This window comes from Chelmon rostratus, chromosome 22 (assembly GCF_017976325.1).
Source record: "Chelmon rostratus isolate fCheRos1 chromosome 22, fCheRos1.pri, whole genome shotgun sequence".
NCBI lineage: Eukaryota > Metazoa > Chordata > Actinopteri > Chaetodontiformes > Chaetodontidae > Chelmon > Chelmon rostratus.
The window spans coordinates 19,701,964-19,716,931 of record NC_055679.1 but is presented as its reverse complement, the minus strand read 5'-3'; the positions used below and the strand labels follow the sequence as shown (position 1 = coordinate 19,716,931).

The 14,968-nt window shown below is 44.8% G+C and overlaps 1 protein-coding gene across 1 annotated transcript; it reads left to right on the top strand.

Annotated features, from left to right (window-relative positions):
• The first annotated feature begins 11,822 nt into the window (after positions 1 to 11,822).
• kcna1b (potassium voltage-gated channel, shaker-related subfamily, member 1b) lies at positions 11,823 to 13,313 on the top strand. Its single transcript, XM_041963849.1, has one exon. The coding sequence runs from the start codon at positions 11,823 to 11,825 to the stop codon at positions 13,311 to 13,313; it is 1,491 nt and encodes a 496-aa protein (XP_041819783.1).
• The last annotated feature ends 1,655 nt before the right edge of the window (positions 13,314 to 14,968 follow it).

The window sequence follows — 14,968 nt, the reverse complement described above, 5'->3', positions numbered from 1 at the left end:
GCGTTTGTAGTATTTGTGGAGTGAACAGAGGTGGAGGTGCAGGTGGTGCTCCTGCAGGAACTAATGATGGTGTCAGTGCTGCCTGTCCTCCAGCTGTGTGGGGTCAACGTCGCATTTAGCGTCTCCCAAAGAGCCCTGAGCACGGCAGCGTGTCTTCAGGAGGGCTGCTGGCCCCCCCTGACTGTCTGTGAGCTCCAGGTGCTTCAGTAATCAAACTAATGAACGGAGCTAAAGGCAACCCCAAACAATCAGAAACATCATCGCTGTCCAACAGTCAGTGAACGCACCACCGTTCATTCAGCGTTAAAGATTCATTCGCACTGAAACCTCTAATTTGCTCCTGAGGTCATGAATGAGACTCTGCTCAGTCAGTGTGCCTTTTAGATTTTTCCTAATTGTGTAAACTACACGTGGATGTTTTAATAATGCATAGTTTGGTGAAGATGAAACCGCTGGAAGCTTTTTATGCGTTTCTGCCTCGCGTCTCTTGTTTAATTTAGATTTCTTTCCTTTACGCTCTCATATATGTGAATCTGGCGTCAGAATAACCCTCTGAAACACGCTGCTCCCCCTCTCTGCAGCCTCCCTGACGGTTATTCATCCTGAGCGCAGCGACAGCGAGCCCGACTGTGCTGAACAGGGAAACTCTGTCCATCCTCCTGCTGTACGACTCTGCGCTCCGTGTATCACAACATCATCTTTTATTCATGCAGCGGAGCTTTTTACTCACTCGGCCTCGACTCGCAGTCTGTTCGCTGTCGACTTCCTGCAGCTTCTCTGGCGGCCGAAGATCTTCCTGCTCCATCGACATGTTCCTGCAGAGACTCGGCTGATGGTTATTTAGTCTCAGCTAAGACAACATGGCTGCAATGAATCTGAATCTGAATTCTCTCTGAAGCGCAAGAAGAAAAACGTGGTGACGACGAGGCCAAAGTGACGCCTGCACAGTGTTTGTTTAGTCCAAAGCTCCACATTATTACAAACACATTCAGATCATTCAGATCATTCAGAGGAAAAGCAGCAAATCAAACATCTGAAGCTGAAACATCAAATGATTTTACAGCTGAAACATCATCAGAAGAGTTGATCATTAATTATCTGTCAGATGCTGCCCTGTTTGTTGGTGCTCGCAGCTCCTGAACTAAACACACATGCTTTCTCAGGTCGTCGGTTCATCTGTTGGTTGTAAGGTTTTTAATCTGTTTAATGAGTTAAACATCTGAATATTAGGCACCTCATTGACAATATTTAAGTGTTTTAATGGAGTAACTCCATTGGATTTGAATAGTTCTTAAATAAGAACAATAGAAATCCGGACCTTGCTTGAACAAAGCTCAGACTGATTGTTCATCCTCTGGCGGCCATGAATCTCCACAGAGGATCACTCTGAAGTGTTTGTTGAAAACATCTGGCTTTGATCCAACATGTAGATTATTACAGTTACTGTAAACACCACATTTATATAAAGTGAAGAATGTAAGAACTGATGTGTGTATGTGTGTGTGTATGTGTGTGCGTGTGTGTGTGTGTATTGACGTACCTTTTCTCCGCCCGTCTCCCTCTGGGCTCTGCAGTTATCTGAAGACACTGATCAGCTGTCAAACCTGCCAGGCCGACTCTCCCTCATCCTGCTCGGCTCCCTCAGAACCTCCTCCGGCATCAATATGTCACTCGGCTCTCTGACTCGCCGCCATCTCAAGTGTTCGTATCGATCGGCTCATTGACGGCGCGTCCCATTCAGGCCACCGTTATGATGATGAAACTGCCATTTGGACATTGATGTGGTCGGCTGATGTTTCTTTATTTACAGTGAAGCCAGACACCGACAGATTGTAAATTATCTTATCAGACGTGAAAACATGGTGCTGCTGCCGCCGGTCGGCACCGTCACGAAGGCTCACAGTCACTCCTCTGCTCTGATGTATCAGCTGATTCTGGCCTTTGTCCCACAGCCTTAAAATGCACATTTTTCTTACTGACTTTTGAATTGGAACACCTGAAACGTGGTTCCATTAAACTTGTTTCAGCCTGGAAACAACCATCAACATAAGCAGCAACAATATTCAGTTAATTAATCAAAGAGAGCACGTGCATCTTTAGACCAGCAGCTGTTTGTACCTCGAGGGTTAAAATATTCATCCTTCAGACGATTAATCCTCAGCTGATGCTTAAATCTCATTGATTGAGCACTTTTACACGACTTAAACAGAAGTCAACACGACACTCGAAAAGGTCACAGACACCACGGCAGGAAGACGCAGCAGATTACGGTTGAGGTGCTTAATTGCATTTTGCAGATTTCCAGTGATGCACACCACCAAAGCACCAGAAGGGTCAAATATATATATACATATATATATATACATATATATATATGTATATATATATGTGAGGTAGCCATCATACATTTGAGACCATTAAGATCAAGTTATTTGTTTAAGGTGTCCTGGTTTGAAAACATGACTCCACTTTGGTTCACGGTGTTCTTCATCTCTGCCTCGTCCATCATCTTTTCAACACGTCAGAGGTCAGTTATCGTCGTCTCTCCCACCGCTGATACAACGAAAGCTTCCACTGACCTCAGCGACATTTCAGCTTCTCTGCAAATACCATTTATTCACGTAAATTTATACATGACAGCGAGAAGAAGAAATGGTCAGATGTAGAGGAACTGAACTTCAGAATATAATATGCATCTCGTTTATCCTTCACTTACTGCTGCCTGATCCTGCTACCTGAGCCTGGCCAGTCCGGAACAAGTATCAGGTTCATTTTGATTCAACATGAACATTTTGATTCATAAACCTTCGAGTTTTGGTCCTGGTTGATTAATTTCATTAATTTACTAAGACCGTCTGTCTTTCTCTCTGCGACCGTGTGCATTACCAGTCAATATGTTGTGTTAGCTTACAAGCTAACGTTTGAGAATATGTCAAAAAAAGGTCAACTCTCACTCCTCGATTGGACGAGCGACCACAGGCAGTGAGTTTTGAGGGGTTGTGAGTCTGAAATAAGAGCTTGTTATGAGCTCAGAATGTTAAATGATTGCTGAGGATGGGTTCGTTAAATCTTGGACCTCCACATTAATGTGCTTATTAAAACGTAATCAGTTTTTTTCCTGAAACATGAACCTCATGACATCAGCCTTCACATTCCCTCCATCATCGGCAGCACCGCTATGCTCCATGTCCGTTATCTTTCCCCTCCCCCCATCTGTCACTTCGCCTCCCTCTCTCCTCGCTGGCTCTCCCATGACGTGACTCTAATAATAGCTCCCTGAAGTCGGGGCCCGGCAGCCCCCAAGGGCCATGTGTTGGTCTTGAAGGGCACGGAATGAATTGGCCACGCTCTTTTCCCTGCATGCTATTGGGCTTATAAATAGCTCTGGAGAAAGAAGGGGGATCTGCATAGGCATTATATAAGCACCCTGTGTGTTTATGAATGAGGAGGGGGGGTTGGTTGCTACATTCATAAGTCCTTGCTGCAGCTGCTGCTGTAAACACCCTCCTCCCACCGCTCACCCATCCATGTGTGAACATATTGAAATTTTACATGAATAAGCGCTAAGAAAACACTATTTGTCTCTCATCTAATCTTCCGCTGCAGCTCCTGCAGACCAGCGCGGGGCAGGAATGATCGGTACCTGAGAGGCCACCGACTTCAATCAGTCTGATAAACCAACATGACTTTGAGACATTACTTGAAAAGGTCAGAGGGAATCCAGTTTGGACAGGCTGTCGTTATTTGTGAAATGAGTAAAATATAAGAGCCGTCACGCTCGGAGGAATAAAAGGAGATTCTGTCCACCGGTTCGATTATCTCAGCAGTGAAAACATGTATGTGTAAAGTTTGTGTATGAATGAAGTCTGCACAGATGATCCTGCTGATTAAAATGCAAATTCATCATGTTTTTACTTTGGTTAAAAGTTGTTTTACAGGAAAAATTGTTTCAGTTTGTGATACTGCATCATTACATTACATCATTACTGTTAGCATGTGGACGTCTGTTCAGTTCAAGTGTTACAGCTTAGCACGTTAGCATCCATGTTCAATTCATGTGAGGTAGATGGTAGACATGTGAAATTAAACAACAGCATCTGAGGAGAGGTGTATGACTGCAGAGCAGGTCATGGGGGTGACGATACAGCACCACGACCATCACATCCTGCCTCGCTTCACACCGACAAGTCTGACGAATCTGAATGTTGTCGTGAACAATATTTACATGTTAATATCTTCTTAATGTTGAGATATTAGGTCATATTCATGTCATATGTGAGCAAATGACGAGCAGCAGGTCTGAAAAAAGTTGTGATTCGGAGTCATTCTGTATCTGGAACTTCAACATCTCCACTAGAAATTTATTTTTTCCTATTCTCCTGACATGATGTGAATGTAGCACCAACAAGCTAACGTTAATGTTTTACCATTTGTCATTACATGCTTTGTTACAAGCTAATGTTAGGATATTAAAAGGCTAATGCTAACATTTTCACTTCTTAACAATTGACCAGCAGTTAGCATGTCAGTGTAACATAGCATAGCGTATGATTTGTCATGTTAGCTTTGTCTCTCAAGAGACAAATACATAAATACTAAATAAACTAAACTAACCAACCAGCAACTGTTTTGAAAAAAGTCATATTATAAAATTATAAAAGCCTTATTCTTTCTTCTCTGTGTTTCCATCGCACAGCTACATGTAGCTACTTGCATGCTGACCTTGTTTGAAGCCTCCTGAGCTAGCTTTAGCATTCTTTCTGAAGCCGCACGTTTACATTTGATTCTCTTCCATCTTCACCTTCCTCGCTCTCTCTGTCTCTGGAGGTTTTCACGGTGAGATACACTGAGCCCAGAGTGAGGAGATAACAGGGATGTGGAACGAGATGATGGCTGTGGAGAGAGGAAAGGAGAGGGGGGAGGATGGAGAGAGCGATGAAGAGCCCTGTGGAAAAGAGGAAGGCTTAATGAGTATGTTGCCCCTGATTCAGGCACGAGCACGAGGCAGGAGATGACAGCGCTGTGTGTTGCCACAGGGGATGCAGCGTCGGCCTGCATGAAGCAGAGGCATCCCTCCTCCTCCTCCTCTTCCTCTCTGCTCATCACATGAAGAACAGAGTAAACAAGAGTACAGAGCCCAGCCACTTACACTCAGCTGAGGGCTTCACAGGTCCATGAAAACCTGAACCTGAAGCACTGAGGTCACTGCTTTGTCCCAACTCTCTACATCACTCACTTTCTCTACATAACACACAGGCTCCCAAATAGGCTAAATGCTAATGTTGGCATGCTAACATGCTCACAATGTTAACATGCTGATCTTAAGCAAGTATAATGTTTGCCATTTGAGCTCAGCATGTGAATATGCTAACATCTGCTAATTAGCTCTAATACAGCTGATAGGAATGCCATTACTTAAAACCAAATGCAATTAAAATGTTGGCCTGATGGTGGCGCTAGATAAAAAGTCAGAGGAGCATGAAAATTACAGTTCATCCTCCTGTGAATGTTTGCGTAAATTTTCATGGCGATTATCCAATAACTGTTGAGATGCTTGTCTTGAATGAAGTGTTGGACTGACTGACAGATGGACGCCCCCTCATCCGCCCACTTAGCCCCCAGAAAGCACCTCGTGGCTCGACTCTGGATGGCGTGACTGTCAGGAACATCCTCAAAACCTCGAACTCCTGCAGCTGAACATAAAACTGAACCCAAGTTATGGAAATTGTGAAAAACCAAGGTCAGAACACAATTTCATTTTCTTCATCACAGACTCTAACGCTGTCCCTGCTGACTCTGCTAATGGTTTTCTTCCTCTGAAAAGCTCAAACTCTCATGGAAAAACCAAGATAATTATAAGAAGCGGTGTACTTCCTGAAAAATATGGTTGCTCTGCTGTTGATAGCAAGTCTCCATTCACTACACCAGAAACTCACAATATTCAGCAGGTTTTGTGAATTCCTCTCTTTCTTGGAAAACGCCACTCTATCATCAGCATATAGTAACATACTAGGTCGTAGTAACCTGCTTGCACAGTCGACTCACACTCACGTCTCTGCTGAGGACGAGCTGCAGATCAGTGAGGAGGTTGTACAGTCGTGCTCTGTCAGTGGCTGACTAACAAGGCTGCTTTCAAAACAATACTCTGGTGTTTGGAGTGTAAATTAAGAAGCTAATCCTCGCCTATCCGTACCAATCACTGCTTCCCAGCAGAGGAACCTGGAGCTTAGCGACTGCGAACATCAGCTGCTGATTGGCTGAGCAGCAGATGGAGGAGAAGGGTAAGAGTTCAAGTGCACATTAAACTTTCCACTTGCTTTGAGAAGGGATTTTAGGCGCTGCTCAGTCTTCCATCTTCAGTTTCAGCGTTGGTGAAGTAATCCGACACTCGGTCGGTTATAGCTGCGGCAGCCTCTCCTTTGTGCCTGCAGGTATCATCTAACATGAGATAAAACACAGTCCGGGCAGCAGCCAGTTTCACAGGACGCCAAAGAGATGAAGTCATCGGAGGTGCATCTGTGGCGCCGTGTCACTGTGGGAATATGTGTGTTCAGCAGTATGTGAACGATTCGCCTGTTCCTCCTGTTCTCAGTCGTTCTCTGTTCCGCCTCCTCGACGGGTTTTCACGTCTTCATGCTTCAGTTCGTACCAAAGTATGTGACCATGTGTCGTCCGGCTGTATTAATCCCTCTGGACTCCACCTCAAAGCAGCCTTCACCCCTCGAGAACATATTCAATCTGTGCATATTTGTTCTTAAAGGGGAGTTTACGACAAATCTGCACAATGAAAACACAAAGGAAGAAAAATAATGGTTTGAAAATGATCAACCAACAGCGTTACCATGACGTTAGTCTACGGGGGGGAAAAACAGACATTTTAAGTAACCAGGATCATATCTGCACACACACACACACACACACACTTCCATCCCCTGATCTCTCTTGTTTCTGGACCAGATCTGTGTGCTCTCTCACAAAGACATGCCCCTCAACTAAAGTCAAACTGGATTATAATCCTGCCCATTAAATCTCCGAGGTCAAAGGTCACAACAACATATGGATTGAGTCTCATCATAAGTCTTTGCCATGTGTGCAGATTGGCTGCACATGCATGACTGAACGCAACGCCACATTTTCTCCGTTCAATGCGGGATGTGTCTAATTCAGACCTGAGGGCCGAGCGTGTGGCAGCTTCTATACTGTGCAGGGTGCAGCGGTGACAATAAGACCATATGTTTCAAAAGCCTGGCAAACACAGGAGGTTGTGAATGAGCTGGATTTGCATGTGCATCATCCAGAGAGGATCCTGTACCACCAGCATGTTTTCAAACTAAATTTAGTTTTCAGGAATTCACCACAACGTGTAGCCGACATTTGGTTTGAGCAGCCGCGCAGAGAGTCATCCAGCTGTCAGACGGTTACACCGACAAACTAACACCGTTACTACAAATATAGTTCAGTCACTCACAGAGAACACCCTTCATCCTCAACACGGGCTGACAGACAAGGACACGCATTCCTCGCCTTCACTTCAGATTCTTTGTGCTAAATGCTTTTATTGTGATACACTTTGTAACTTTTATTTTGAAAAAAATAAAGCTTCACTCACGTACTTTCTCTCTATATTCATGTTTTGAGGTTTGATCTTTTCACTTTATCTGTACACTCACAATAAAATTTAGATAACTTTGCCCTGCATTCGTCCTGTCAGGCGTAGAGGACAGAATTCACCTAAACTGAAATAAATCTTATTACGCAGCTTCCATAAGACACAGGGAGGTTATATAATAGACATAATATAGGTTGCTTCCAACTATTACTGCGCGCTCACAGGAATAAGCTTAATAAGCAGTGGTTAATGCTCTTTATCCTTGACTGCCCCGAGTTTTGCCTCTCAGGCTACATACAGGCTGCCCTCTCCTCTGATTGGTGGAGGTTGGGGCTGCGCTCGGCTTGGCAGGAAGAGCCGCAGACACATTGAGGCCTTAAAACTACGACTATAAACCATTTAGATTTGTTTCTCAGGCTGCGACCAGCTCTCACTTCCTCTGTAGGGTTTGATGCGTCTTAACGCCTTATTGATTCAATGTGTGACTAAAATGGACCAGCTGTAACACAAACAGAACCATCAGCTCTTTATTTGTGATTTAAAGGACTCAATACAACATTTAAAAATGCATGGAATTTAATTTACAGGTGGCTTTAATCACAATTTGTTAAAAATGAATATAGCTCTGTTATTAAAAGGCAGAGGGCTGTAGAGTGTAGAAATGGACGGAAAATAAAGAGTTTTGTTGACTTTGAGTGTGTGTTGAGTGATAATTGGTGACAGTTGACAGTTTTGCTCGTTTTGACTGAACTCCACATGAATATTCATTCTACATGTAGTGTATGATGGTGTGATTAAATGTTCTTTATTTTGTTTTCTGTCTTTGTCTTCTTCATTCTGTTTTCTCTGTTCTGGATGTTCCTCCATTCAGTGGAACTGGGACTGGTTCCAGCTCTGCAGCCAGCTGATCCTCCACCTTCCTGCCCACTGCTGGGTCCGTCTGCTGGCCCTTCGCTCCTGCTGCGTCCAACAGGCTCTGCTGGAGAAGCTGCAACAGAGCCACAAATGTGCTGCATTATAATGAGAAAACAAGCACAACAATACAAGTGTCACAGTGAAGAAGAAGAAGAAGCAGAAGAAGAAGAAGAAGAAGAAGAAGAAGCAGAAGACAGCTCAGGGATGTTTGAAGACCTGAGCTGTCCGTGGTGCTGAATTTCAGATGTCTCTCGGGGCTTTGAAAACATTTTTCTAATTCTGGATGATCTGGATTTTACCATAAATTCCAACTTCTGACTAAAACATGCAGATTCTTCAGGCTGTGTTTTCATATCTCACCTTTAACTGAATTCTTCAGACTGCTGATAAATCCACGGCACAGAAGCAAAGATCTTCTTGAAAAGCTCCAGTTTCACATTTTTCAGGCTCTGAATCTGAAGTCACGTCAGTCGTCTTACAGTCGACCTGCTCATGTGACCTTCTTAACAACAGAGGTGAGATATCTTCCAGCTTGAGTCTCAAACGCACAGATAAAGTCTCATTAAGCCTCACAGCAGTTCCAGGCTCAAGGTTGAGTTCTTCTAATTTATGCCAAAGTAACTAAATCCTTCACTCGCTATCTCAGTTAGCAACACGCGTGGCTTAATGCTTAACGAAGGTCGACCTTCTTCCTCTTCTTTGGGGAAACTGCTTTTAAAAATATACTTGAAGGCCAAATCAGGTGGACCAGACAGCTCACAGGTGTTTTCAGTTTTATTTACAGATATATCGAATGTAAATTCTGAACTGCAAATATCTGAGGAAGCTTTATACAACATGAGAACAGAAATGCTCCCAGTCAATCTGTGATCATCTGCAGAAGCCAAGAAAACATGAAGTGCATGAACAGTTAGTGATGATGAAAATAAAAATACAACACCTTTGTCCCTATGTCCTGATTTTGAGTTCATGTCATCACTTTAAACTTATATGTATAACTCATATTTTTTATTTATCACCTTAACAGTCTCATCATTCTGACTCAGTATCTTTAAGGTCTTGACTGATTTTAATTTGGATTTAACAAATCACAATTTTGAGCTACTATTTAATTGTCCTGTACAATTTTGACTGAATTTATCCTTATTTTGACTTGGAATACTTTGAGTTACTGAGATTTACCCTTAATTCATGATTGAGACTAATTTCACCTAATTTTGAATGTAACACGGATACATTTCACTCACTGTTTCATCATTTTGAGTTAAAGACTCGTAATTTTGGCTCAGTACGTCTGAATTTTGAATATTTTTGAGTACTGAAGCAGCATGTCTCAAGATTTGTAGTCAATAGTCATAATTATAACAGATATTTGAATTGAAAAAAGGTCAATTTCACTTGTTATCTTTACGTTTTGACTCAGTTCATATATTTAATATTAATTTTGTGAGTCTCATAACATAATTTTCACTCATTGTCTTAATTTGTGATTAAAAACGTCTTTTGACTCATACATTTCATGATCCTGACTCACTGTGAATGTTCTTGTTTTTCTTTAAATGTCACATATATATTTTATCTGGCACTAACAGGCTTCCGTATAGATTAACCCGTATCAGCTGATAACCTATCGATCGCTTTCTGGACTGAAGCCTCTGAGACTCTTGCTGCCATGTAGTTTCACACAGGACAAAAATCACTCTGCTGGTTTGTCCCTGTTACCATGGCAACACCGGGATATTTACACCAACATGCAGGCCCGACTGTCGCAAACAGCTCAGCAGCCAATTACGAGAAACGGTTGGAGCCGCTCGCTGCTGCAGATTCCTTCAGTCCACCTTCAGACTGAAAAACCTGCAGAGTCTGTCTGTGTGTGTGTGTGTGTGTGTGTGTGTGTGTGTGTGTGTGTGTGATACCAGCTGCAGAAACATATCGAACACTCTGGTTACATAACGTGATGCAGTGGACACACACTCCCCTCTCCACTGAGACCCTGCAGCATCCTGCGGGTTCACTGTGGACCAGGTAACTTCGTGGATTACCGCGCAGGTGTGAGTCGTGCAGCTCGGTCTCTACCTGCCCCTGCTGCTCGTACCGGAGCTGGTTTTGCAGATACACACAAACTGTGGCACCAACTGTGTTTTACAGTCTGTCTGCATTGCGTCGAAACCCCCCTCCTCTCCTCTTTCTCACTCCCCTCACTCTCTCGCTCTCTCCTAACCCCTCCCTCCCTCCTCCTTCACTCACTTCTCCTTTTTCCTCCACATGAAATCCTGCAATATGCTTCCGAATGAGCGGAGCCGCATCCCCTGCGCGCGCCTGTAGTGCGGGATCCTGAGCCGGTTTTCCGTTAAAGCCTCCGCGTTTTCCTTTTTTTTCTTTTCTTTTGCTTTTACCGCAGCAGGAGAGCAGGAGGGGGCCGCTTTGTGCTGATGCTGCAGTGTCCAGTCCTCCCAGTCCTCCCCGTCAGACCGCGAGCTGTATTTCTGATGGTCTCCGTCCTCCGCCTCCTCTGTTTCCAGCATGATTTTAACAAATTGTCAGTCAGGATTTTTGCTGCCGAGCCGCGGTTCAAAGCCGTCTGAAGCCGCCTCCTCCTCCTCCTCCTCCTCCTGCGGGCTGCTCCGATCGACGCTGAAAACCTACACCAAGAGGATACGGATGTTAACCAAGACAACATAGTCTATTCATTATTCAGAGATACCGAAAAACGATATCAGTATTAAAGCCAAGTCGGGAAAGGTGCGCAGGCTGAGGACGTCCCTTCCATCTGCTGCTCCCCGCTCAGCACAGGTACATCTTTATTCAACATTTTTACACTTCACACATGATTTTAGATTCATATGTTGGTCTGAATGTGTCAAATATTCATCTGACTGGACAGCAGTGAATGTATGAGAGGAAACTGAGTCCTGATGTGCGCAGAGAGGAAGCGCAGCAGGACTGCAAACTTGAATACTGATGTATGCGGTAAAAATACTGCACAGGCTACTGTACAGTACTGCATGATGTTTTTCTCTCGCTGCTCAGCTCTTCAGCAGATAGATGTGGGATGTGAGGGGAGATCTGTGTGCTTTCTAAGACTAGATGTAGTTTGTTTCGCCCTCCTGCAGGTGAAGGACGAAGCATTGCTGAGAGGAAGATGTTCCGCTCTGAGATGATGATGATGATGATGATGGTGATGATGATGGAGAGGGAGGCTCTGCACAGCTACCGGCCTCAGTAGAGGCTTCTTCACTCCGACCTGCTGCTCCTCACCTTTACGCCACTTCCTCTTCCTGTCCACCTGCGAGGAAGGATGACCGTGGTGTCCACAGAGAACATGGACGAGACCTCCACCCTGCCGGGACACCCACAGGACCCCTACCCACCCGACGACGACCACGACGACCACGACTGCTGCGAGCGGGTGGTCATCAACATCTCAGGGCTGCGCTTTGAGACCCAGCTGAAGACTCTCGCTCAGTTCCCGGATACTCTCCTGGGGAACCCCAAGAAGAGGATGCGTTACTTTGACCCCTTAAGAAATGAATATTTCTTTGACCGGAATCGCCCGAGTTTCGACGCCATCTTGTATTATTACCAGTCCGGGGGAAGACTAAGAAGACCGGTCAACGTGCCCCTGGATATGTTCTCAGAGGAGATAAAGTTTTATGAACTCGGCATGGAGGCCATGGAGAAGTTTCGAGAGGACGAGGGATTTATCCGGGAGGAGGAGCGGCCCCTGCCGGAGAAGGAGTTCCAGCGGCAGATCTGGCTCCTCTTCGAGCACCCGGAGAGCTCGGGGCCCGCCCGGGGGATCGCCATCGTCTCAGTGATGGTTATTCTTATTTCAATAGTCATATTTTGTTTGGAGACGTTACCAGAACTGAAGGAGGATCCCAGTGTCCGGCTGCAGACGGTGGGGAACATAACCATATTTTACAAACCAAATGTCCTCACAGACCCTTTCTTTGTGGTGGAGACCCTCTGCATCATCTGGTTTTCCTTTGAGTTGATAGTTCGGTTTTTCGCCTGTCCCAGCAAGGCGGCGTTCTTTAAAAACATGATGAACTCTATTGATATCGTGGCTATAATCCCGTACTTCATCACGCTTGGAACAGAGCTGGCTGACGACCAAGACAACAAGGAGGGGAAGGGAGGAGGGGAACAGGCCACATCTCTGGCTATTCTCAGGGTAATCCGCCTGGTGAGGGTGTTCAGGATCTTTAAACTGTCCCGACATTCGAAGGGGCTCCAGATTCTCGGGCAAACTCTAAAGGCGAGCATGCGGGAGCTGGGCTTGCTCATTTTCTTCCTCTTCATCGGCGTGATCTTGTTCTCCAGCGCAGTCTACTTCGCCGAGGCCGAGGAGAAGGAGTCGTTCTTCACCAGCATCCCGGATGCTTTCTGGTGGGCCGTGGTGTCCATGACGACCGTCGGCTACGGGGACATGTACCCCGTGACCATCGGAGGGAAGATCGTAGGCTCATTGTGCGCCATCGCCGGAGTGTTAACCATCGCGCTCCCAGTTCCCGTCATCGTGTCCAATTTCAACTACTTCTACCACCGGGAGACGGAGGGCGAGGAGCAGGCCCAGCTGCTCAATGTCAGCAACCAGAACTTGGCGTCGGACACCAACTCAAGCCGCCGCAGCTCCTCGGTGGTCAGCAAGTCGGAGTACATGGAGATAGACGAGGACATGAACAACAGCATCGATAACTTTAGGGAAGCGAACCTTAGGACTGCAAACTGCACGGCGCCCAGCCAGAACTGTGTGAACAAGGGGAAGCTGCTCACCGACGTGTGAGGCGGCGTCCGACGCACCGCTGTAAATATTGTAGAAATACTTGGATGCTTTATCTCCATTGGTGCATTTTATTCTTCTTTTGCATTGATTCATTCAAACGTGTGAATACTGACGGAGTTTAAGGAACACATGGTAAATTTCTAAAGGCAGAGGCTCAGTTATTCCACGAAAAGACGATGACAGAGTTGTTTGGCGATCGTTCAAACGTCAGCAGGTGTCGGGGGAACATTTTTGATAAATTAGTCACTAATGTTAGAAATTTGTACCGTTGAATTATTTTATTCCCTCAAACTGAAGAGGAACTCCACACATAAAGATTAGTCTGCTGATGGATGAAGTCTTCTTTGCTCTGCAGAAAATAACCCGAGTGATGTCGTAGTGATGTCATTTAGGTTGTCTTGGTTTTGGCACAGAGGCCACATTTTTAAATTTTCTTTACAGAAAATCATGTGTTACAAACCGGAGGTGGAGTTTGACAGATGTGGGTGTTTACCAGGCAAGACGTGGGACCAAAAGTCACAGGATATCTCGACCTTTGCTGGTTGATTTGGACCACTCCAAATATATTAGCTTTTACCTGGTAGGAAGGGTCAAACAGCAGACTTTATGGTAGTTATTATTGTGTTGCATTATGGGAAATGCAGGATTTTTGTCCTAAACTAGAGACAAAAGTCTCTGTTTTGTTTTCTGATGGTTCTCTGTAGCCATCTTCGGTTTGCCTGGATATTGTTATGGCTGATGTCTCTTCAGTGCACATTAGAGAATTACAGTTTGTTTGAAATGAACTTAGATCATCTAATTCATAGAGGAAATCTTGATCTGGAGCTTTTCATGACTACAGATGGATGCACAAGAGAGAAGGAAGAGAGCAAAGAAAGTGGTTTGAGAGAAAGAGGCAGTAAACCTGAGGGAGAACCTTCCAACAAGGCATCAGAGTGCTGAACATGACATAAAAAAGCTTTAACACATAGAAAAACAGGAGTAATAGAGAATGAAATGAAACAGAAAATTGACACAAGCTGAAACGAAGTAAAACCGACCAGACGAGAGAGTAAAAGTACACGGCAGTGTGAGATATGAATAAATAGCGACTGAAGAAGCTTCATATATTGAAGGCGCGAGGGAATAATTTGCAGTTTGACACAAGAATTTATCAAAAAAAATCTCCCCGACACCGACCAGGCTTTGCGACTCATCGATCAAGACTGAAGAGGACAGAAAACACCCGAAAGCCCAGCTGAGGTCTGCAGAACTCGTTGGAGGACGACTCTCCCTGAACACACGTTTGGCTGGATTACAGTTGAAGTTCAGGCGTGTTTTTCTGCGGCACATCCAGGGACTTTTTGGAAAACTCAATGGCAGATGTTGATTAATGTTTTTCAGGCACCTTATGAGAAACAAAGAGGAAGCGTGCTGAGCCTTGTGGAGGATTATGTGCACTGCTGCTGCTGCTACAGGTCGGCTGGAGGTTCCCTGTACGATGCCATGCAACACTCCTTTATATAAAAGCATGTGGAGACTCTCTTCTCTCTTATATCGGCATGCACAAGACGTTACCTCATTTTTATTTTTACATTTTTTCTTCTTTGACCCTCATCTTCTCCTCCTGGAATCGGATTTTTTTTCTCTCATTTGTTTTCACCAAAAGTGCACTG

What these genes read in the sequence shown, in the direction of transcription:
- kcna1b (XM_041963849.1), top strand. Translation starts at nt 11,823, where the DNA reads ATGACCGTGGTGTCCACAGAGAACATGGACGAGACCTCCACCCTGCCG.